At 39.0% G+C, this 18,531-nt stretch overlaps 1 protein-coding gene across 2 annotated transcripts in view; it reads left to right on the top strand.

Moving 5' to 3' along the window:
• The window catches only part of LOC118271670 (Ig-like and fibronectin type-III domain-containing protein 1), a 169,145-nt gene that overhangs the window by 140,061 nt on the left and 10,553 nt on the right, over positions 1-18,531 (top strand). Inside the window, exons 12-23 of one of the 2 annotated variants that reach the window (XM_035587802.2) lie at positions 159-325; positions 6,128-6,341; positions 6,880-7,005; positions 7,355-7,535; positions 8,516-8,650; positions 9,100-9,281; positions 11,220-11,358; positions 12,114-12,243; positions 13,477-13,678; positions 15,359-15,464; positions 17,106-17,246; positions 17,616-17,794. In XM_035587802.2, the coding sequence (XP_035443695.1) occupies positions 159-325; positions 6,128-6,341; positions 6,880-7,005; positions 7,355-7,535; positions 8,516-8,650; positions 9,100-9,281; positions 11,220-11,358; positions 12,114-12,243; positions 13,477-13,678; positions 15,359-15,464; positions 17,106-17,246; positions 17,616-17,794 (1,902 nt within the window). The remainder of the gene's footprint in view (positions 1-158; positions 326-6,127; positions 6,342-6,879; positions 7,006-7,354; positions 7,536-8,515; positions 8,651-9,099; positions 9,282-11,219; positions 11,359-12,113; positions 12,244-13,476; positions 13,679-15,358; positions 15,465-17,105; positions 17,247-17,615; positions 17,795-18,531) is intronic. The other variant, XM_035587803.2, reaches the window with a different exon arrangement.

The following is an 18,531-nucleotide window of genomic DNA, read 5'->3' as shown; positions in this document are numbered from 1 at the left end:
CACTTCAACAAAAAACCACCAACCTATCATTACCATTATTAAATCACCACCATTACAAAAAAGTCAAAAACTAATCCCCACTTCATAATCACCATCACACTTACACATCACTTGTGACTAACGCACTATCACCCACGAGAGCCGTTTGTAACTCCTAGCTGCAGGTCACAGACTTGATGATCTGCGCTCCCTGGGCTGGTGTGACCTTCGGCTGCCTGGCCAATGGCATGGACCATACTCCGTGCTGCCGGTCTAAAGGTCTACCGGAGTCCTGTCTCCCGCTGTGCAGTGGAAACATCACCACTCTTGACTTCAATCACTTCAAGTGAGTATGCTGTGTAAATATTTTTTTATTTTTCCACTGCACCATATTGATACAGAATTAGGTCTTAAACTAAGCTTATAATATTAATATCTATTACATATTATTATAAAAAAATAGTCGGATTTTCTTTCCTGACGCTATAACTCCAGAACGCACGAACTGATTTTCACGGTTTTGCATTCGTTGGAAAGATCGGGCTCCGTGATTATAGCAAAGAAAATTCGGGAAAAATTCAAGAGAAAAGCAGGAAAACAGGTACAATCATTGGTGGTGAAACGAAGTTAAGAATAACCTCTTAAAACCACATTACCAAACCGAATCTACCCAACAACAAAATCAATAAACCCACCTACACTCGACAATACCAAATGCACAGCACCTATACAGCAGAAATTCCCGTGACCATGATTAGATCAGAAGTCAGAACATCGGCAACTACCAAGAACTTCGTCAGCTAACTTCAGACCCCAACCACTATTGTGATCAAGAATGTGACATACAAAGTTCCACGTAATACGTATGTCGCCCGTACTCACTGGTCCTAATTTTAAGCTCAATTAGTCAAACAAGGAATTGGATTAAAAATGTATACCTTTGGAATTGGTTTTTAGTAGGGATTGATATCATCATCATCATCATCATCAGCCGAGAGACGTCCACTGCTGAACAAAGGCCTCCCCCTTGGTCCTCCACGTAGAACGACAAGCCGCCACCTGCATCCACTGGCTCCCCGCCACTCTGACGATGTCGTCGGTCCACCTAGTGGGAGGTCTGCCCACGCTGCGTCTTCCGGTCCGCGGTCGCCACTCAGTCACCTTCCTGGCCCAGCGGCCATCAGTCCTCCGAGCGACGTGGCCTGCCCATTGCCACTTCAGCCTGCATATTTTGAGAGCTATGTCTGTAACTCTTGTTCTTTGGCGAATTTCCATATTTCGGATTTTGTCGCGCAAAGATACTCCGAGCATAGCTCTCTCCATCGCGCGCTGGGCGACTCTGAGCCTTTCTAAAAGGCCAGCAGTTAGGGACCATGTCTCGGTACCGTACGTCATCACTGGCAACACACACTGGTTGTACATCCTGGTCTTCAGACACTGCGGGATTTTTGACGAGAAGACTTCATGCAACTTCCCAAATGCTGCCCATCCGAGTTGGATTCTTCGAGCGACCTCTTTCTCGAAGTTGGACCTACCTAGCTGGATGATCTGACCCAGGTATGTGTAGTGGTCTACAACTTCGAGTATATCGTTCCCAACGACAACCGGTATAGGTGCAACATGGACATTTGACATGATTTTCGTCTTGTCCATGTTCATTTTAAGGCCCACCTGTTGGGAAACGGTATTGAGGTCGCTGAGCATGGTGTTCAGCTCTTCCAGCGACTCTGCCATTACGACTATGTCATCGGCGAAACGGAGATGAGTGATGTATTCGCCATTAATGTTGATGCCGCGTCCGCTCCAGTCCAAGAGCTTAAAAACGTCCTCCAGTGCGTTTGTGAACAGTTTCGGAGATATAACGTCTCCCTGTCTCACGCCCTTCCGCAACTGGATTGGCCTCGTAGTCTCTTCCTGGAGTCGGATGCGCATGGTGGCGTTGTTATACAAACACTTCAAAACCTCGATGTATCTATAGTCGATGTGGCACCGCTGGAGAGACTGCAGCACCGCCCAGGTTTCGATTGAATCGAAGGCTTTCTCATAGTCCACAAACGCCAAGCATAGTGGCAAGTTATACTCCTCGGTCTTCTGTATAATCTGCCGCAGCGTATGAATGTGGTCTATGGTACTGAAACCTTTTCGGAATCCGGCTTGTTCGGGAGGCTGGAAGTCATCAAGCCTGCGTTCGAGACGGTTCGTGATGACCCTCGAAAACAGCTTATACACATGGCTCAGAAGTGAGATAGGTCTGTAGTTCTTTAGCAGACAGTTGTCGCCTTTTTTAAAGAACAGAACCACCACACTCCGTTGCCATGCTACCGGCGTGGTTCCCTCGAGTATGACGGAATTGAATAGCTTCTGGAGGACTAAAAGTATCGGTTTTCCACCCGCTCGCAGAAGTTCCGACGTGATTCCGTCATCGCCCGGCGCCTTGTTGTTTTTAAGCTGTTTGAGAGCCATCCTAATCTCGTACAGGCTGATGTCTGGGATATCCTCAGTGTAGTGCCGCGTCAGTTTAGCTCTTGGGTCCCGAGCTGTACCGACGATGGGTTGCCGTGTTGAGGTGTATAACTGTCCGTAAAACCTCTCGAGCTCTCCGAGGATCTCGGACTTCGACGAGATGACGCTGCCATCCTCGGTCTTCAGCCTCGTCATTTGGCTTTGCCCAACAGACGAATTCTTTGCGAAGACTTTTGAGCCCTTGTTTCGCTCAATTAAGTCTCTGACTCTTGCGGCGTTATAGGCCCGCAGGTCACGTCGCATGTATTTCGAGATTCGTCTATTGAGCTTGCCGTATTCAGACATATCGTCTGAAGACTGCAGCCTCATCTCGCTACGATCCTTAAGAAGTTTTAAGGTTCCGTCGGAGAGCTTTTGGGGCCTGTTTCGGCGGGGGTCTTGAAGAAGTCTGACCCCACTGCTCGGACAGTTTCCACCAACCCATTATTTATCTCGTCCACGTTTCCACAATCAGCTAGACACTGGAAGCGATTTTGCAGTTGGAGTTGGAACTGCTCGGGGTTTTGGATCTGGGCACGTCCAGGGCGGAGCGTGGACTTCACCAGGCGTGACCGCTCTAGTTTTACATTGATGTTCAGTGTGCCCCTGACAATACGGTGATCGCTACCGGTTTTCACCTTCGCTATCACAGAGACATCACTGAATATACGTCTTTCGGTCGCCATGATGAAGTCGATCTCATTTTTGGTAGAACCATCAGGGCTTATCCATGTCCACTTCTTGGCCGGTCGCTTCTGGAAGAAGGAGTTCATCAAATAGAGTCTCTCCCTCTCCATAAAGTCGACCAGCCGCTGGCCCCGATGGTTTCGCTGCCCATATCCAAATGGCCCTATTCTCAACTCATCGCTATTCCGTGTGCCCACCTTTGCATTGAAATCCCCCATCACAACGGTGAAGTGTGTTTCGGAGGAGTGTATGGCTTTTGAAATTTCCTCATACAGAGCCTCTACTTCGTCGTCACAATGTGTCGAGGTCGGCGCATATACCTGTATGACCTTCAGCGAATACCGGTTAGATATTCTGAGTATAAGGTACGCTACCCTGTTCGACACACTGTCGACCTCACACACGTTGTTGACGAGAGACTTGCGGACGAGAAATCCGACACCACCCTGGGATTTACGGTCTCCTTCCCGGAAGAAGAGCAAGTTGCCGGAATCTAGGATTATCGTATCCTGACCCTCTCTTCGGATTTCAGATAGTCCCAAGATGTCCCACCGCATTTTGCTCAATTCTTCCTCCAGCTCGACAATCTTCTCATCAGTCCGCAGTGTGCGGATGTTGTGCGTTGCCAGGGCCAAAGTTCGTCGGGGGTGGTAGCGCTTTCTCTGCCGGGGATTCTTAGCACCCCCTGCTCCGCCGTTACCTGATCCGCTACCTAGATCAGGAATAGCGGAGCTGCCGGGGACTGGGGGCCGTGTAATTTTGTTGTCGCTCATAGTGAAAGGGGGGGGGGGGTTGCCATAATCCCCACGCTTGGCAGGCGGCTTGGGGATCGCAGTTAGGTCACCGATAAATTTTGAGAATGCTGCTGCCCATTCCTCGGTGGCTGGTCGCAGTTTTAGGACGTACCCGGGTCCAAGGGATTGATAAGACCCTTGAAATTGTTGATGCCGATTTGATTCTAATGGTAAATTAACTAGCTCGTTCGTCGAGTTGTCGTAAACGCAACTACCGAATACGGCATCCTAGGTTTGATTACATTGTCGGACAAAGTTTTGTTAGGTTTTTTTTAAGTTTTCAGCACGGCGTTGAATTATGTTACCATTGGTCATATTGGACACGAGATCAATAGTTTTATTACGAAATAAAACTGCTAAAAAGTGGGCAAATGTTTCGTAGAAAATACTAAAAATAGTTTTAATTAAGGAGATAAGCTAAATTAAAGCTTCAATTGCCTTCAGACTTAACACTTCTCTGCTCAAGAGCGGAGTTAAAAAGAGTAATTTAAATAAAAAGATATTTACATAATCTCATAAACTCAACTGTAATAGGATTATTTAAAAAAGATATATTTGAATAAAGAACTTAGTTTTGAATTTGATAACTATACTTTTACCTTCTTTTTTGGTCTTATGATACGAGTCGACTATCGAATAAAAGGTATACTGGGCTGAATCGGTGAATGTACAGTGACCGTAAATCGATTTTTGTCATTTAAAACAGTAGTTGTCATAAATTAACTATCCATCAATGTTCCTGGGTTCGCTACCTGGATTATACAATTAATTGTTGATTTTGAAATTGTTTATAAAAACTATTATATCATCTGTAATAATACTACTAGCCAAAAATATTTCTTCTCTTGTGCTACGGATATTCATTGGCGGTGCCGCAGCAATTGCCTATCATTAGGTGACCCGTCAGCTCATTTGCCCACCTATCCCATGAAAAAAGTAATCTTCACTTTCAAAAACAACTTAAAATATCCTCTCTAATCTTACTAAAACATAAACTTATACTGCAAAACTTTAGTAATACTAAAATGTTGATTTTAAAACTAAATATCTAAGCGGAGGCCACTAAAGTTTCATAACTTGGACTATCGCGGTTAAGTTTATTTGCAAGTGCTGCCCGTATCTAAGTTATCCTTTACACTGTCCGACTATAACTTTAAGAGAAGCCAGTTTGCATTTCACATTTATTGGCTACTCCTTGATAACTGTGCTGTGCTATAGTACCGTTTATTGCATATTTTATTTGTCCATCTTACAGATTATTTTAAAATATTACACACGTATTTTAATTTTCTTACGGAAATGAATACTTTCTAAGATAATAATCGATTTGTAATACAGCGTTACGTGACTTCTAGGTACATTTTACATGTAGAAATGACGTATTACCTCGCACTCCTAAACTTTTCATTATTCATTTAAAAAACCAGCCCAAAGGCAACAGAGAATATATGCCTATGTAACACATTTACACATTTCTGATGACAAATATCAAAACTCCAGATATTTTCAAGAGTCGAACCACCTCAAGACACTCACTTCCTTTGTTCTCAACACCAGAAATGGATACGAATACAAAATTCTGTACCAAATATTATAAAAACCTCTCGCCTCTTGAAATATCTTGGAACCCTAATAAAGTGCACTTACCTCGTTCCATTGACACATCAAGAACCCTTAAATTGCTTTGAAGGTTCCTACTCCAAGGTTTCGCGAAACGAATCCATTTTTGAATCAAATAATATAAATTTTGTTTTCCAAAATCACCTTGACGATCACCTTCAAAACCAGGTGTATTGTTGTGCGATTTAATTTATTAACAATGATGTGTGAATCATTTTGCTTATATGGATATACACAAATTACAAAGTGAGAGATCAAAATTATCTCCTTAATATTTTTTAATTCAAATAAATGATCGTATCAGACACATCATATGTCTGTGTTGACCTTATAAAGATAATTGAGGTTATTTCGTTATTTATTTTGCTATAATTCCAATTTGAATAAACTGGTCAAACGCTTTAGACAAGTCAAGAATAATAGATTTAACCAAAATTTATATTTTCTATTTCTTTGGTCATAATATCTAAAAGCCACCATGTATTCATTTGAAATTATACTCCACCAAAAATAATCCTTCTATAAATTCTCGTCTTTTCCACCAGGTGCCTTCGCTACATGAACTCTTACACCAACTGCCTCCTCCGAGGCTACGGAGTGCTCCCTGGGGCTCCCTCGCGCCTGTACCTCACGAACATCGACACAGACTATGCAGTGGTGCACTGGTCTCCTCCTGCGGCCCTGGCTGACACTGTGCAGTACTACAACCTTCATTACAAGACTCTGCAGGCTGGAGACGAATATAGGGTTTTGGAGAAGGTAAGATATCGGGAAACAATCGTAAATAGTAATTCAGAATTATTAGAAAAAATATTGTTTGGTTTTGAAACATTTTAATTTATTAATAGAGTTATTAATATTAGATTTATTAATAGAATAATAGAGTTAACAATGTTTATGGTGATCGATCATTAAAAAAGCGTATCCCGTACTTACTCAACCATTTACCAAACGAAATCCGGGAAGAGAAAAGTAAGAATAGATTTAAGTTTAAATTAAAAAAATATCTGTTTAGCACATTACCTTAATTGCTGTTACAATATTTACACTACATACTAAATAACAAACTATAGTAAATTTCTTAACTAATAAATGTACTCGCAATCTAGCTACCAGCTACCTAAACATGTAAATAAACATACACGTATATATATAAACATACTCCACTGTCATGTTCACTTAAATTTGCCGTTTACTTAGACCACTGTTACAATCTGATGAAGTACCAAAAATTATTAATAGGATTAGCATATTATTCCCTGTTTCTTTTTCTTCATCCCTTCTCTTTCACGTCCAGGTACACTCACCATACATCCTCGAAGATCTGGAGTCGAACATGGACTATGAGATCTACTTGGAGGCTGTCAACGAACACGGAGTGGGAGACGCTTCTCCAAGACTCATCTTCAGGACACAGAGTCAAGTAAGTCACCATGTCTTTACTAAGAGTCACTTTACGTGAGGGAACACCTAATCTAACCCTCACTATCTTAGAGGTATCACTTATTCCGGAGCTGCGGACAACGTAAAAGGTTACCAGGGCTCCAGCTCAAAGCAGGAGAAGGAACGGGGTGGTTTTTACTCTGTAAGATTCTGACACTGCCTTCCGCCTCACCCAAGGCGGGAGAAGACATTGGATGATTCAGATATAGGTGTCACTTATTTGTTGGTGAAAACGAAAATGTCACTATCACCTATCCCAGTTCAGGGGAGCCTTAAAATCCCTTAGTCATTATTCTTCTAAAAATTAAATTTTTACTTCTGTATCTCAGGTAATAGAAGAGGAAGAAGAAGTAGCGAACTCATACAACGTGACAGCGTGCTGCGAGCGTGTCCAGTTGGCTGGCGTGTGCATGCCGCTGTGCTCCTACGACGCCAAGATGTCCGACCTCAGGATGCTGGCTCCTCTCTGTGCCCAGGACTTCCACAAGCTGCTCAGATGTGGTGCTGGAGGTAAGAGCCACATAGCATTACTTATATATACAACGTGTAACAAAATACCCATATACATCAAGAAGGGCTGATAAATACAGGTTGAATAGAGTCTCTACACGAACTTCAGCTTAAAATACGATAAAAAAAAAATACCAAATACTTGGTATCGCATGGTTCTTGATTTTAAATCATATTAAACATGTCACTGCACTACAGGGGTCACTCGTTAATATTACGAAACATTTCTTCTGTCAATCTGATCGCCTAGTACCTGTCTACCTAATTTTGAATCACGCGGCGGCGCGATTTGAAAAATTCATAACTTGGTACCATGAAAACATGAGTTTAAAAAACCCTTCCCGTATCGTTTGTTATGTTATCTAGAAGCCGTGCAATTGATATGTATACCCCCTTTTTGTTACACGTTGTATACAAGTGACATTGAAGCAAGGTCGGGTAAAGAAGAACGCAATATTTTCCCGTTTTACGCTACTGATCTTCTCGCTCTCCTTCTACGCTCTCCGACATCTTTAATTGATTTTGTCTGGACTTTAAAAGACTATGAGACCTCTGAGTTTGTTTCGGCATTTCTTCTCAGAGTAGTCCGAATGGAAATGCCTCATCTAGTTATTTAAGAGATTGACGTGTAAAAGAGTTACATTGTAACCTATTTGCAAAATACATATCATTTATGATGTGTACAATGTTTAAGGTATAAACCTCGTACTTTATTTATACCTTCAATGTTGCGTATTTTACGCGTGAAATATTATAATCCCTCTTTGACATAGAAAAATAACGTTCGGGAGTACTTGATGTTTGTGATTACGCCACCTTCCCTACATAGTATTATTTTGTCTCTCGAAACATTCGATTTGTAATACCAAAACTTAGAGGTAATTTTCCTCCTCATTCAATAAAATCTCCAATTTGAAAACTATGCTTTATTTTATTAAATTTATTGAGTTAGTTAAAATAAAGCACATGTGCCTGCGCAGGCCGTAACCACGAGCAGTGCTGCGCGCGGCGCGGCGTGCCGAGCTCGTGCCGCGGCGTGTGCGCCGGCGCATACAGCGGCGGCGTCAACTCCTGCGTGCCCTACATCGGGAACATCGTGCAGTGCTTCGAAGAAGGTAACATATTCGATTTAAAAGATGACGAAAGGAAAGTTATCTCGGTTAAATATGCCTTAAGGTTAAAGTCGACCATTTTAGCAGATTCTTACTTGTACAGGAGAGTTACAGTCAGTTTTAAAGAGGATTCCAAACAATAAAAGCCTTTGTTTAAAAGTCTCAATATTGTATACCAAATCTGGGGAGGAGCGAGACAACCCCAACACAAGTGTTATTAACCACTTACTGGGGCTGTTTTGATCACTTGTGTTATGGAAATGTAAGAGGCTAAATAAAAAAAAAAAAGTAGAACATAAAGAAGATTTTGTATGACTCTATTATGACAACAGATACTCTAGTATCTGTAAACAAATACACCTTTAAAAATAACATATTTCCACATAAAAGAAGAAACTACGACCCGCAACCCAGCACTTCTATTTAGCTAATTAATCTTCTCTTTCCCCCAGGTACCGGTCTCCTCCCCGGCCCTCCGAGGGAACTGCATGCCCTGGTGAACTCCAACAGCGTGTTCCTGGACTGGAGCACTCCTCAGGACGGAGCCAACGCCACCTCGTACGTGGTCTACTGGCAGAAGATCGACAATAACTCGCAGCCCTACAGCTACAACACCATGCAGAGCACATATAATGTAAGTATATAACGTCACGACTTTTATCCCCGAAGGGGTAGGTAGAGGTGCACATTACGGCACGTAATGCCGCTATACAATGTACACCCACTTTTCACTATTTGTGTCGTTAGTCCCTTGTAATAGAAGGCGAGCCTAATGCCATATACCGGGCACATTTCCAGATTTGGTGCTACTACTGAGATTTTTTTTTCGAAAATCCGAAAAACCCCATCAATACTTCGACCGATCCGGGAATCGAACCTGAGAGCTTGTCTGGCAGTCGCACTTGACCAACGAGTCAGTTAATAATAGATATGATTAATAATAGATAATGTAAGATTTGGAGCTTGTTTGGTAAAAATATTAAGTTGAGTCCATCTTTTTCTAATCCTGAGTAAAAGAAAATGCAATTTTAAATCCTATATCGCATGCGTAGTGTTCGTTATCATTTACTAGTAACAATATTATACATTTTTTCTATGATCGGGATACGAAATATCTTGTTCAGCAAAATAAATAAAGGTAGTAAAATAAACCTGCTTAAATGTTTGACTTCGGATAATCCAAATAACTATTTCTGACAAAGACATAATATTCTTTGGTAGCAGCAAATTGCAAGGATTCAAAGAATTACTCTCTCTGTGCTATGCTGAGCTACTACAAGGAGCTCCCTAGGTCCCATAGCAATTTCGAAATTGACAATCCTACGCTACAGTAAAATGCCGACAAAATACTATGAAATATCTAGTAATGCAAGCAACAGAGTGAAACATCGCTACTGATCGATAATTTATTAAATGATAGACATGACTGTCAAGACGTTGTAAGATTGACGTGTAAAAGTGTTATTTTATAACCTACTTACAGAAATAAATAACATTTAAGATGTTGCTGTTTACATTGTACATAAACACATAATATTGCACCTCGGCTATAAAGGTGTAAAAGGAAAAGAAAAGAAAATAATCTCAATATAAAAAAATAATTCGAAGTGAAATAGCTCCTTCCTAAACAAACTACACTTATCAAAATCAAGAATAGTGCACCCAAATCTAATTAGCTTACGACAAAGAACCATCAGTGCACTCTTTTGACCACAAATCAAACATCAAACCCAAAACTAAATAAAGGCACTCCCTCCCTCTCTACTCAATACTTGACTTTGTAAACCGCCATTTAAGAATTTCCACAGCACAACGGTAATCCGGTGAAGGTAACTAAAAGCTAGAATTTCCAAAGCTCTTGTATTTCACTGTAGTACGGCAACCCATTAAATTCTTCTGACCCACTAAACCTCTCCCATTAGGGTCTCAGTAGAACGTACATTGAAATACACCTGAAGTACTAACAATAGATTTCTTAGGTTTAGAACTAGGTCGTTATGCAATACTAGATAGATTCCTAAAGTTAGAACGACATATAACTTAGAAATGTAAGACATTTTAATACTTTACACTATTATGAGGTTTGGCTTTGTAATAGTAATATGATTTATTGACTAAAAATCACGGTTTACTCACGTAAATTAATGGAGAAAAGCTCTACTAGTTTCACAGAATGCTCATGATAAAGAGTCCCTTTGTGACTCGAAACTAGTAGAGCTATAAATATAAAACATTTATAGGCAAATGCAGCAACAGTTGACTGCACAATTGGCGCAGTGGCTCGGCAACTGGCTGCCGTGCAACGTGTAGCGGGTTCGATTCCCGCACGATGCAACTCTTTGTGTGATCCACAAATTGTAGTTTCGGGTCTGGGTGTCATGTGTATGTGAAATGGTATATCTGTAAACGCCCCCACGACACTGGAGAGAAAATCCTAGTGTAGGGATGTTATATTACTTTAAACCCAATATTCGGTATTTGTTTTGTTTCAATTTGTTTTTTGACACAGGAGAAAATCCTAGGGGCAATGATTTATTACTTTAAACTCAATATTATTTGTTTTGTGGCCCAGAAACTGAACGTATCGGACACATTGACGCACATCAATGACCTGGAGAAGAACAGCACGTACCACGTGTTCGTGGTGGCGGCCAACGTGTACGGAGAGTCGCTGCCCTCCAGCATGCTGCTGTTCAACGTCTCCGAAACTGGTGAGTGGATGCTGAGATCAGAAGGATAGCTGGTCATTTTAATGTTCATTAAGTCTTTGAAGACTGTTAAAGGCAAATCCTCCGCTAACGTCGGTCACCGGTGACCACCACGGCGTTCAAAAAATTTTATATTTGTTCATAAGAAACTAATTATAATTGAAGAAATTGTAATATACTTTAAAATTACGGATTATTTTGCTTTTTTCTACAATACCTTTATTTTTTGAGACAGATTAAACAATGTGATAGGAGTGGAACTTCTAACCCGTTAAGGCTGAGTGCTACATATAATTTTATCGACAAAAAAAAATAAAATGGAGGGTTGAACCCCCAATTGAAAATATTGAAAAATAGTGATTTTTACGGTAAAAATAATTCACAAATGATTTTTTTTCTCACCAAAACTTTTATCAAACATATGAAAAAAGTAATGAATTAGTTAACCGAAGTTAGCTACCGTTTGTCGTTTTTATATTAAAATAGCCATAATTTTTAGGGGAGGGGTTCGACCCCTTCGACCCCTGACTTTTGTCGATAAAATTAGATGTAGTACTCAGCCTTAACGGGTTAAAAGTCTCACCCCTATCACATTGTATAAACCTTTTATAGAATATACTATAGCATTTAGTTTCGCTGTCCTATTCTCCAAATTAGAATATTTCGATAAATCCTAGTTAAGTTGTAAAGTATTTTGCCTGATATTTTATTGCAGTGAATAATATTCTATTTAACCATTTTATTCTTCTCCCCAACAGAAGAGAAGGAGGTAGCGGGCATCCCGTCCCCGCCGCACTCTCTATCGGTCTCCTCTCACTCGGCGACATGGCTGACTCTGACCTGGCAACCTCCACAGTTCTCACAGCCCGATGAGAAGATCTCTTATACGTAAGTCCTTCATTTTCTGGGATTGGGTGACAAAAGAAGGTACTGCTTTCATCAGAGGAGGTACAAGTGTGTTGCTGGCCTTCGGAAGGGTATTGGGCTTTCAGAAACCACACTCATAATACAAATCACTTATATTTTCTTTGGGAAAGAAATTCTTCGAAAGATATATTGATATGAAAAATCGCGTGACGTCACTTCTAAGTACGTTTTATACGTAGAAATGACGTAGCTTCTACTCCTAAACTTTAATTCGTTTTATCTAAGTATTGTTATCTTTTATGACAGAATAAAAAATAAGTGTCTAATATATTTTCATTACCTAACTGACGGACTACATAGATTTTTAATTTTCACATATCGTAATCATTCCTATTGTGGAATTCCTATATCTAGTTGGACATCAAAAATAAATCACAATTATACTTTACCCAATCCAAAAATCGTAGTCCAAACCTCGTCAGTGTTTAATAACATGTCCAACTAAAGAAGTAAACAGTATTTTCCAAAACAAAAGCCAACACTAATTCATAATGAATGAACATCCGCAAACCTGGCAAGTTTTTCTCTAAAAAAAGATAAATTTGATGTTTAAAGCGGAGAGAAAAGTTTCTTTTAGTAAAACACTCAAAAGACTTAGTTTTGTTTTTTCCTCAACACTTAAATATACCGTGGAAATAATGCTAAAGCTAATACTAGTCTACTAACGCTTTTTTTACTTTAATATTATACGGAACTTTTCCTTGCTCGCGGCGATTTTCCACTGTTTTGTTTTTAGCTGACAAGAGGCTCCAAACTTGGTCCTTTCAAGGTTTTGTGATCTTTTCATTTTGCTTGTCTAAACTACAATCCACAGACACTACACAAGTACTACTTTTTAAATATACTAAAATTGATAATTCAAAAATTTTAAAGTTTATCATTTTGTAAAATGACATCCAATTAAAAGATCTTAGGTTCGATGCATATAGAAATTAGACAAATTGTTTGTGTATTTCGGTTTCAAAACATTAAATTAATCTCAATAACCTCTCAAATATAATCTAGGGGTAAAGCAAACACCTCAAAAGCATCAATTGAAACAACGGTGTACTCACATAAAACACTGAGAAAAGCTCTATTAGTTTCAACTCCCAGCGGGACTCATATTCATAAGCAGCGTACGCGAACATCGCGTGACGTTATATCAATTAATGTTATATGTCTCACGATACTAACATGTCACCAATATTGCAGATTATTCTACAAATCACCGGCTCAACTAAGCCAGGCCAACGTGACCAACATTACAACGACAGTGCCAGGACATACGCTGGAGAAGTTGGCGCCAAACACCCAGTATGTCATCTGGGTGAAGGCACACGCTACGGCTGGAGACTCGCAACCCTCGGAGACGTTACTGGCCTGGACTGATCCAGCTTACCCTGCGTATGTTGAGGTGAGTCGGTTAACACATTAGACGCCATAGGGGGCGAAAATGACCGGCGCTAGCGGAGGATTTACCTTTAACAGATTTTTGTTAACTTAATGGATCTTTTATTATAAGTATTACTATAGGGCATTTAACAATTGCAAATTTGACAGGATTTCATGATTTTTATGACATTTCTCATTGTTACGTCCCTTATCAAAGTAAAAGCAATTAATTTCAATTAAATTAAAAAACGTAGAGACATTTTTAAACATCAAAATGTGTTTTTACCTTTTCAATTGTTTTATATTTGGCTAGAAATGTTTTCCCAAGCATAATAACCTAAACTTATCGTAATCTTTAAGTTTAAACTACGTAGATAACTAATAAGAACAAAAAGTATATTTTTATAAAAAAAAATGAGCTAAGTGAACGAACGTACAAATAAAAGTGTAAAATAAAAAGAATAATCAACATTTACATTTGAAAACATTCGCAGAATGATTGAATGCAATATCTTACGGCAGTGCGAGGTTTACTTCGCCTCGGCGCTGGAGGTTTTAATGCAAATCAGCCCCTTTTGAAGTGTTACAAGAAAATATCTTAGTATAAAACACTTCAAAGGGCAATGGACATTAAGTCTACTGATGCATTTGTACATTGTATGCAGTAGAAGGTAATGTCGTGTGCTATTCCAAACTCCCAAAAGAGGGCTTTTGGGAGTTTGGAATTTTTCGGCGTCCGGTAACCTCACTCACACAACGCAAGCGTTGTTTCACGTCGGTTTTAATATGTGAGGCCGTGGTATCGCTCTGGTCGAACCAGTCCATTCGTGCCGAAGCGTATCTCTCCCACACTTAAAATGATGTTACTTAGTATACCGTTTGTTCTAAAATCGCCTACCTTTTTGGGAAGAAATACTGAGGAGACGTGCACCTCTATGTTCCCTTTCGAAGATCAAAGTTCATATTCCTATGCCAATCTTAAATATCATATATATGGTGATGTTATATCACCAACCAGACACTGATACCAAAGCAATATAGTTTGTAGAAGCCATGCGCCTCGCCGCCATCTTAGAATTCGAAATGAATTCGTATTTAAATTGCAAGAACAGATTGCATTTCAAAATTAATATAGCATTTCAATTGTGTACTGAGATAATTGCTATCGTGGAGTTTGTCCAATTAGTGAGATGTAACGATTAAAATTATGTTCTCGTATTAAAACCAGATGGTAATTGTTTATTTGTTAGTTAAAGCTTACCTACTCTACACTGTTGTAAATGCCAATTATTATTTTGTGTATTAAAACTATTGCAGTTTATTTTAATGCTACTAAATTAATGTTTATGCTTACGTAAACTATACAACTATAGTTCATGTCTCTCTCTATTCATGGTAAACTCAAATATGTATTGCTAATTATTTTTGAGCGGCTTACACAGATAGGAGAAGAAAGTTTTTTATTGATTCGATTGGTAAAAAGCTGCACACAGCTAAATAACTTAGCTAAATCACTAAGTATCGTTTACTTAATTATTAAAATCTATTGCCTTTAGCTTAGCTGTGTTTCAGATAAATAAACAAAATGTCGACTTTAAGTAGGTCCATCGTACACGTCACATGTATCTCTTTAACTTCTTTCAATTCTCTCCCAATCACAGCTCGTCCATTAATACTTATTTTAATAATCTTTGTCCAACAGCCACCGTCGGTGAACCCTGTGAACCTAGTAGTCGAAGGATCCAGCATGACCATCCTCTGCATAGCCATGGGAACACCCACACCGACCATCTCATTATACATCTCTGGTAAGTACCTTTTTAAATATCAGTTGGCATAGTGACTGGGCGATAAGCTGCAGTACAACGCGTTGGAGGTTCTGTTCTGTTTTATTTTATGGAACGGTAAACGAGCAGACGGATCACCTGATGGTAAGCAATCGCCACCGCCACGTGTGCGGTCATAAATTATCATGGTCCCATTTGGGCGCCATTTAAGAACTAATTGTCCCACGTTGGGCGCCAATAATAAAGTTGTTTTGTTTAAATGTGACTAAAATACTATTAGTTACGCTCTAATATCATATTTCATTATTTCTTTAGTTATATTTCATAACTAAAAGCAATAAAGATTATGTTACAAAAACCTAATTGAATATTACTAAGAAATATCAAGAACGCTCTAGACAAGACCTAGTAACAAGAAATGTATAAGACCTAAGGCAGAAGGTACACTGATAGTCAGAACAGTAAACAAATATACCTTTCACACTTGATCTGTATTTGAGAAAAAACCAAACGTAGCATATTGTTTAAGGATAATTATGCAAAATTTTATTAGTATTTATTTATACTCATTTTGACACCATTCAATATTTTGTTTCTTTCGTTTACCAGCAAAATATACTAAAAATATACCGAGAGTAGAAGTTACGATTTCCTATTCCAAAGTCAAAATTAATCCTAAATTAGGCACTTTTGAAACGTCAAATTGAATTGTCCGTCAGTCTAATGACAGTGAAGCTAGCTCATTCCAAAATATAGCTTCGAATGAAAAAGAACGAGCAAAACTCCAACTTCACTTTTAAAAAAATGTTTTTACAAACTCTGATATATTATTTAATCATTTCATCATTCATAATTCATAATTATATATATGTGAAAACAATGTAATGTTCCAACACATGTACTCATACCTTCTTAAATTGTGCACTGTTTCTCGAAACTTCTGTCAATAATTTCTACCGTGCTTGTAGAGGCAATGTAAGATCTTACCCCCAGGGGCTGCGACCAATCGTTTTCCAATACAACGCCGCTTTATGTTGATTGGCTTCGTCTAAAGCTTGGATTATTGATTTATAAACAATCGCCTTCAGGCATCACTTTAAAATATATTTGCTGTGATATGTTATACGTTATGAAGCTATGTTTGATTTGTATGTTATTGAATTGTTCAAAAACTGTGTTAATATTAGATTATATTAGAGTATCACTTTCCTGACCCAGTGGCCATCAGTCCTCCGAGCGACGTGGCCCGCCCATTGCCACTTCAGCCTGTAGTAGTACTCTTGTTCTTTGGCGAATTTCCATATTTCAGATTTTGTCGCGCAAAGAAACTCCGAGCATAGCTCTCTCCATCGCTCGCTGGGCGACTCTGAGCCTTTCTAAACAACAATATTAAAAATACCTTATGCATAATCATATAGTTATATCTACCATTACAAATTCTACCTTCTTTTAACTTATAAATTAAAACTTTAACTAGGATAATATTAGAATCAAGTAATATGTGGATTATCCAATTATCTAATTAATTTGAAAATATAAAACTGTCACATTTTGGTGAAACACATCAATCACAAATTATCTAAAAAACCCACTCTTAAAAATACCTCTTGCACAATCATGTAGCGCTATACCTACCATTACAAATTCCACCTTCTCCACCAGGTCGCCTCGTCCGCCAAGAAGTGACGCGTCACATGGTGACTGTCATCCACAACGTGACCAGAGACATGGATCAGATATCCTGCTACGCAGACAATGGATACGGCACTCCCATGCAAGCTTCCAGAAAGATCAACATCTCACGTAAGTGACAGTCCTTTAAGTTTCTCTTGAGCACCTATTGTTCTATATGTTATAATACCTAAGTTATTTTCATTTGATCGTATCATATTTCTGCGCCTAACATAATATAATTTTCTAAGTGTTTACAGCCAATTTATTTCTATACAGTATATGTACATAAAAATAAGTTAAAAGAGTACATTATTAAATTTCTTTCACTTTCTATTTAAAATTAATAGTTGCCATAGCATTTATCTGTAGGAAAATTTAAGTAACAATCATTCAGTTGAATCATGATCTCAATTAACGACTTACCTACTTGACGCGTCAGTCAATATCAGTTTCGAGAAACTCGCATTGTCACCAAGAACACTATTTTCTTCCACCCAGATGTACCCACAATCCAAGCCTCTGGTATCACAATGGCGGCTGCTGGAGACGCTGTGATCCTCGAGTGCCGAGTGGAGGCCCTGCCTAAACCCACCATCGCATTCTGGAGGGATCCCAACGGAAGGACTCCTGTCATTGATGGACCTAACTATACTATACAGCTGTTGGCTGATCCTGAGGTAAGTGGAAATGATTCCAGATCTTTTAGTGAACTATGTTTGTAGAAATATTGTGACACTTTAATGTATTGTATGTATGTTTCGTGCGGTTTATTCAGCCATAAGTAAGAACTCCAGTTAGACTCGAAAGTAATCGAGCAACCCCGTAGTATGTTGAAGTCAGTTAACCATATGAGTAGTATCTATCTAGCTATCAATCATATTTTTAATCTAAATACAATATACAAATAGGTACAGGCCACAAGATTTGAACAAAAACATTTTGTAAAACTACAAAATCACGACCACAGTATTTCAATTTATTTATACGCTGGCAAAAGTTTCTTGATCCACGTAATAGTGTAGAGGGTACGTGTGGAAGTCGTTTTGATCCTTGTTAACAGTTTGTGACCAAGTTTCCAATAAGGCGACATAGTTCTGCTCGTAAAATGATACAGCCAACGACACGACGGACAAAACTTCTTGCATCTAAACTTTTCACGCTCACAACTCGAATTTTCGTTTCACAGTTTACTACAAGACACACAATCTTGTTGTTTACTTCAATTACTTGTGGATGTTTGTGATACCTAGATATATACAAGTAGTTTGATTAAATTATCTAGCTCATACTTAGGTATTAAGTAAAGTTATCCAGTAAAATTAACATGCTACTAAATCTCTATTTAACTAAAATCCCAAATTCTACGAATAGCACGAATACTTGAATCTTTGAGATTATGAAAGTCTCTATAATC

The sequence above is a fragment of the Spodoptera frugiperda genome, chromosome 5 (genome assembly GCF_023101765.2).
Source record: "Spodoptera frugiperda isolate SF20-4 chromosome 5, AGI-APGP_CSIRO_Sfru_2.0, whole genome shotgun sequence".
Lineage (NCBI taxonomy): Eukaryota > Metazoa > Arthropoda > Insecta > Lepidoptera > Noctuidae > Spodoptera > Spodoptera frugiperda.
Note: the sequence above shows the minus strand (reverse complement) of the source record. Positions and strands in the feature narration are given on the sequence as shown.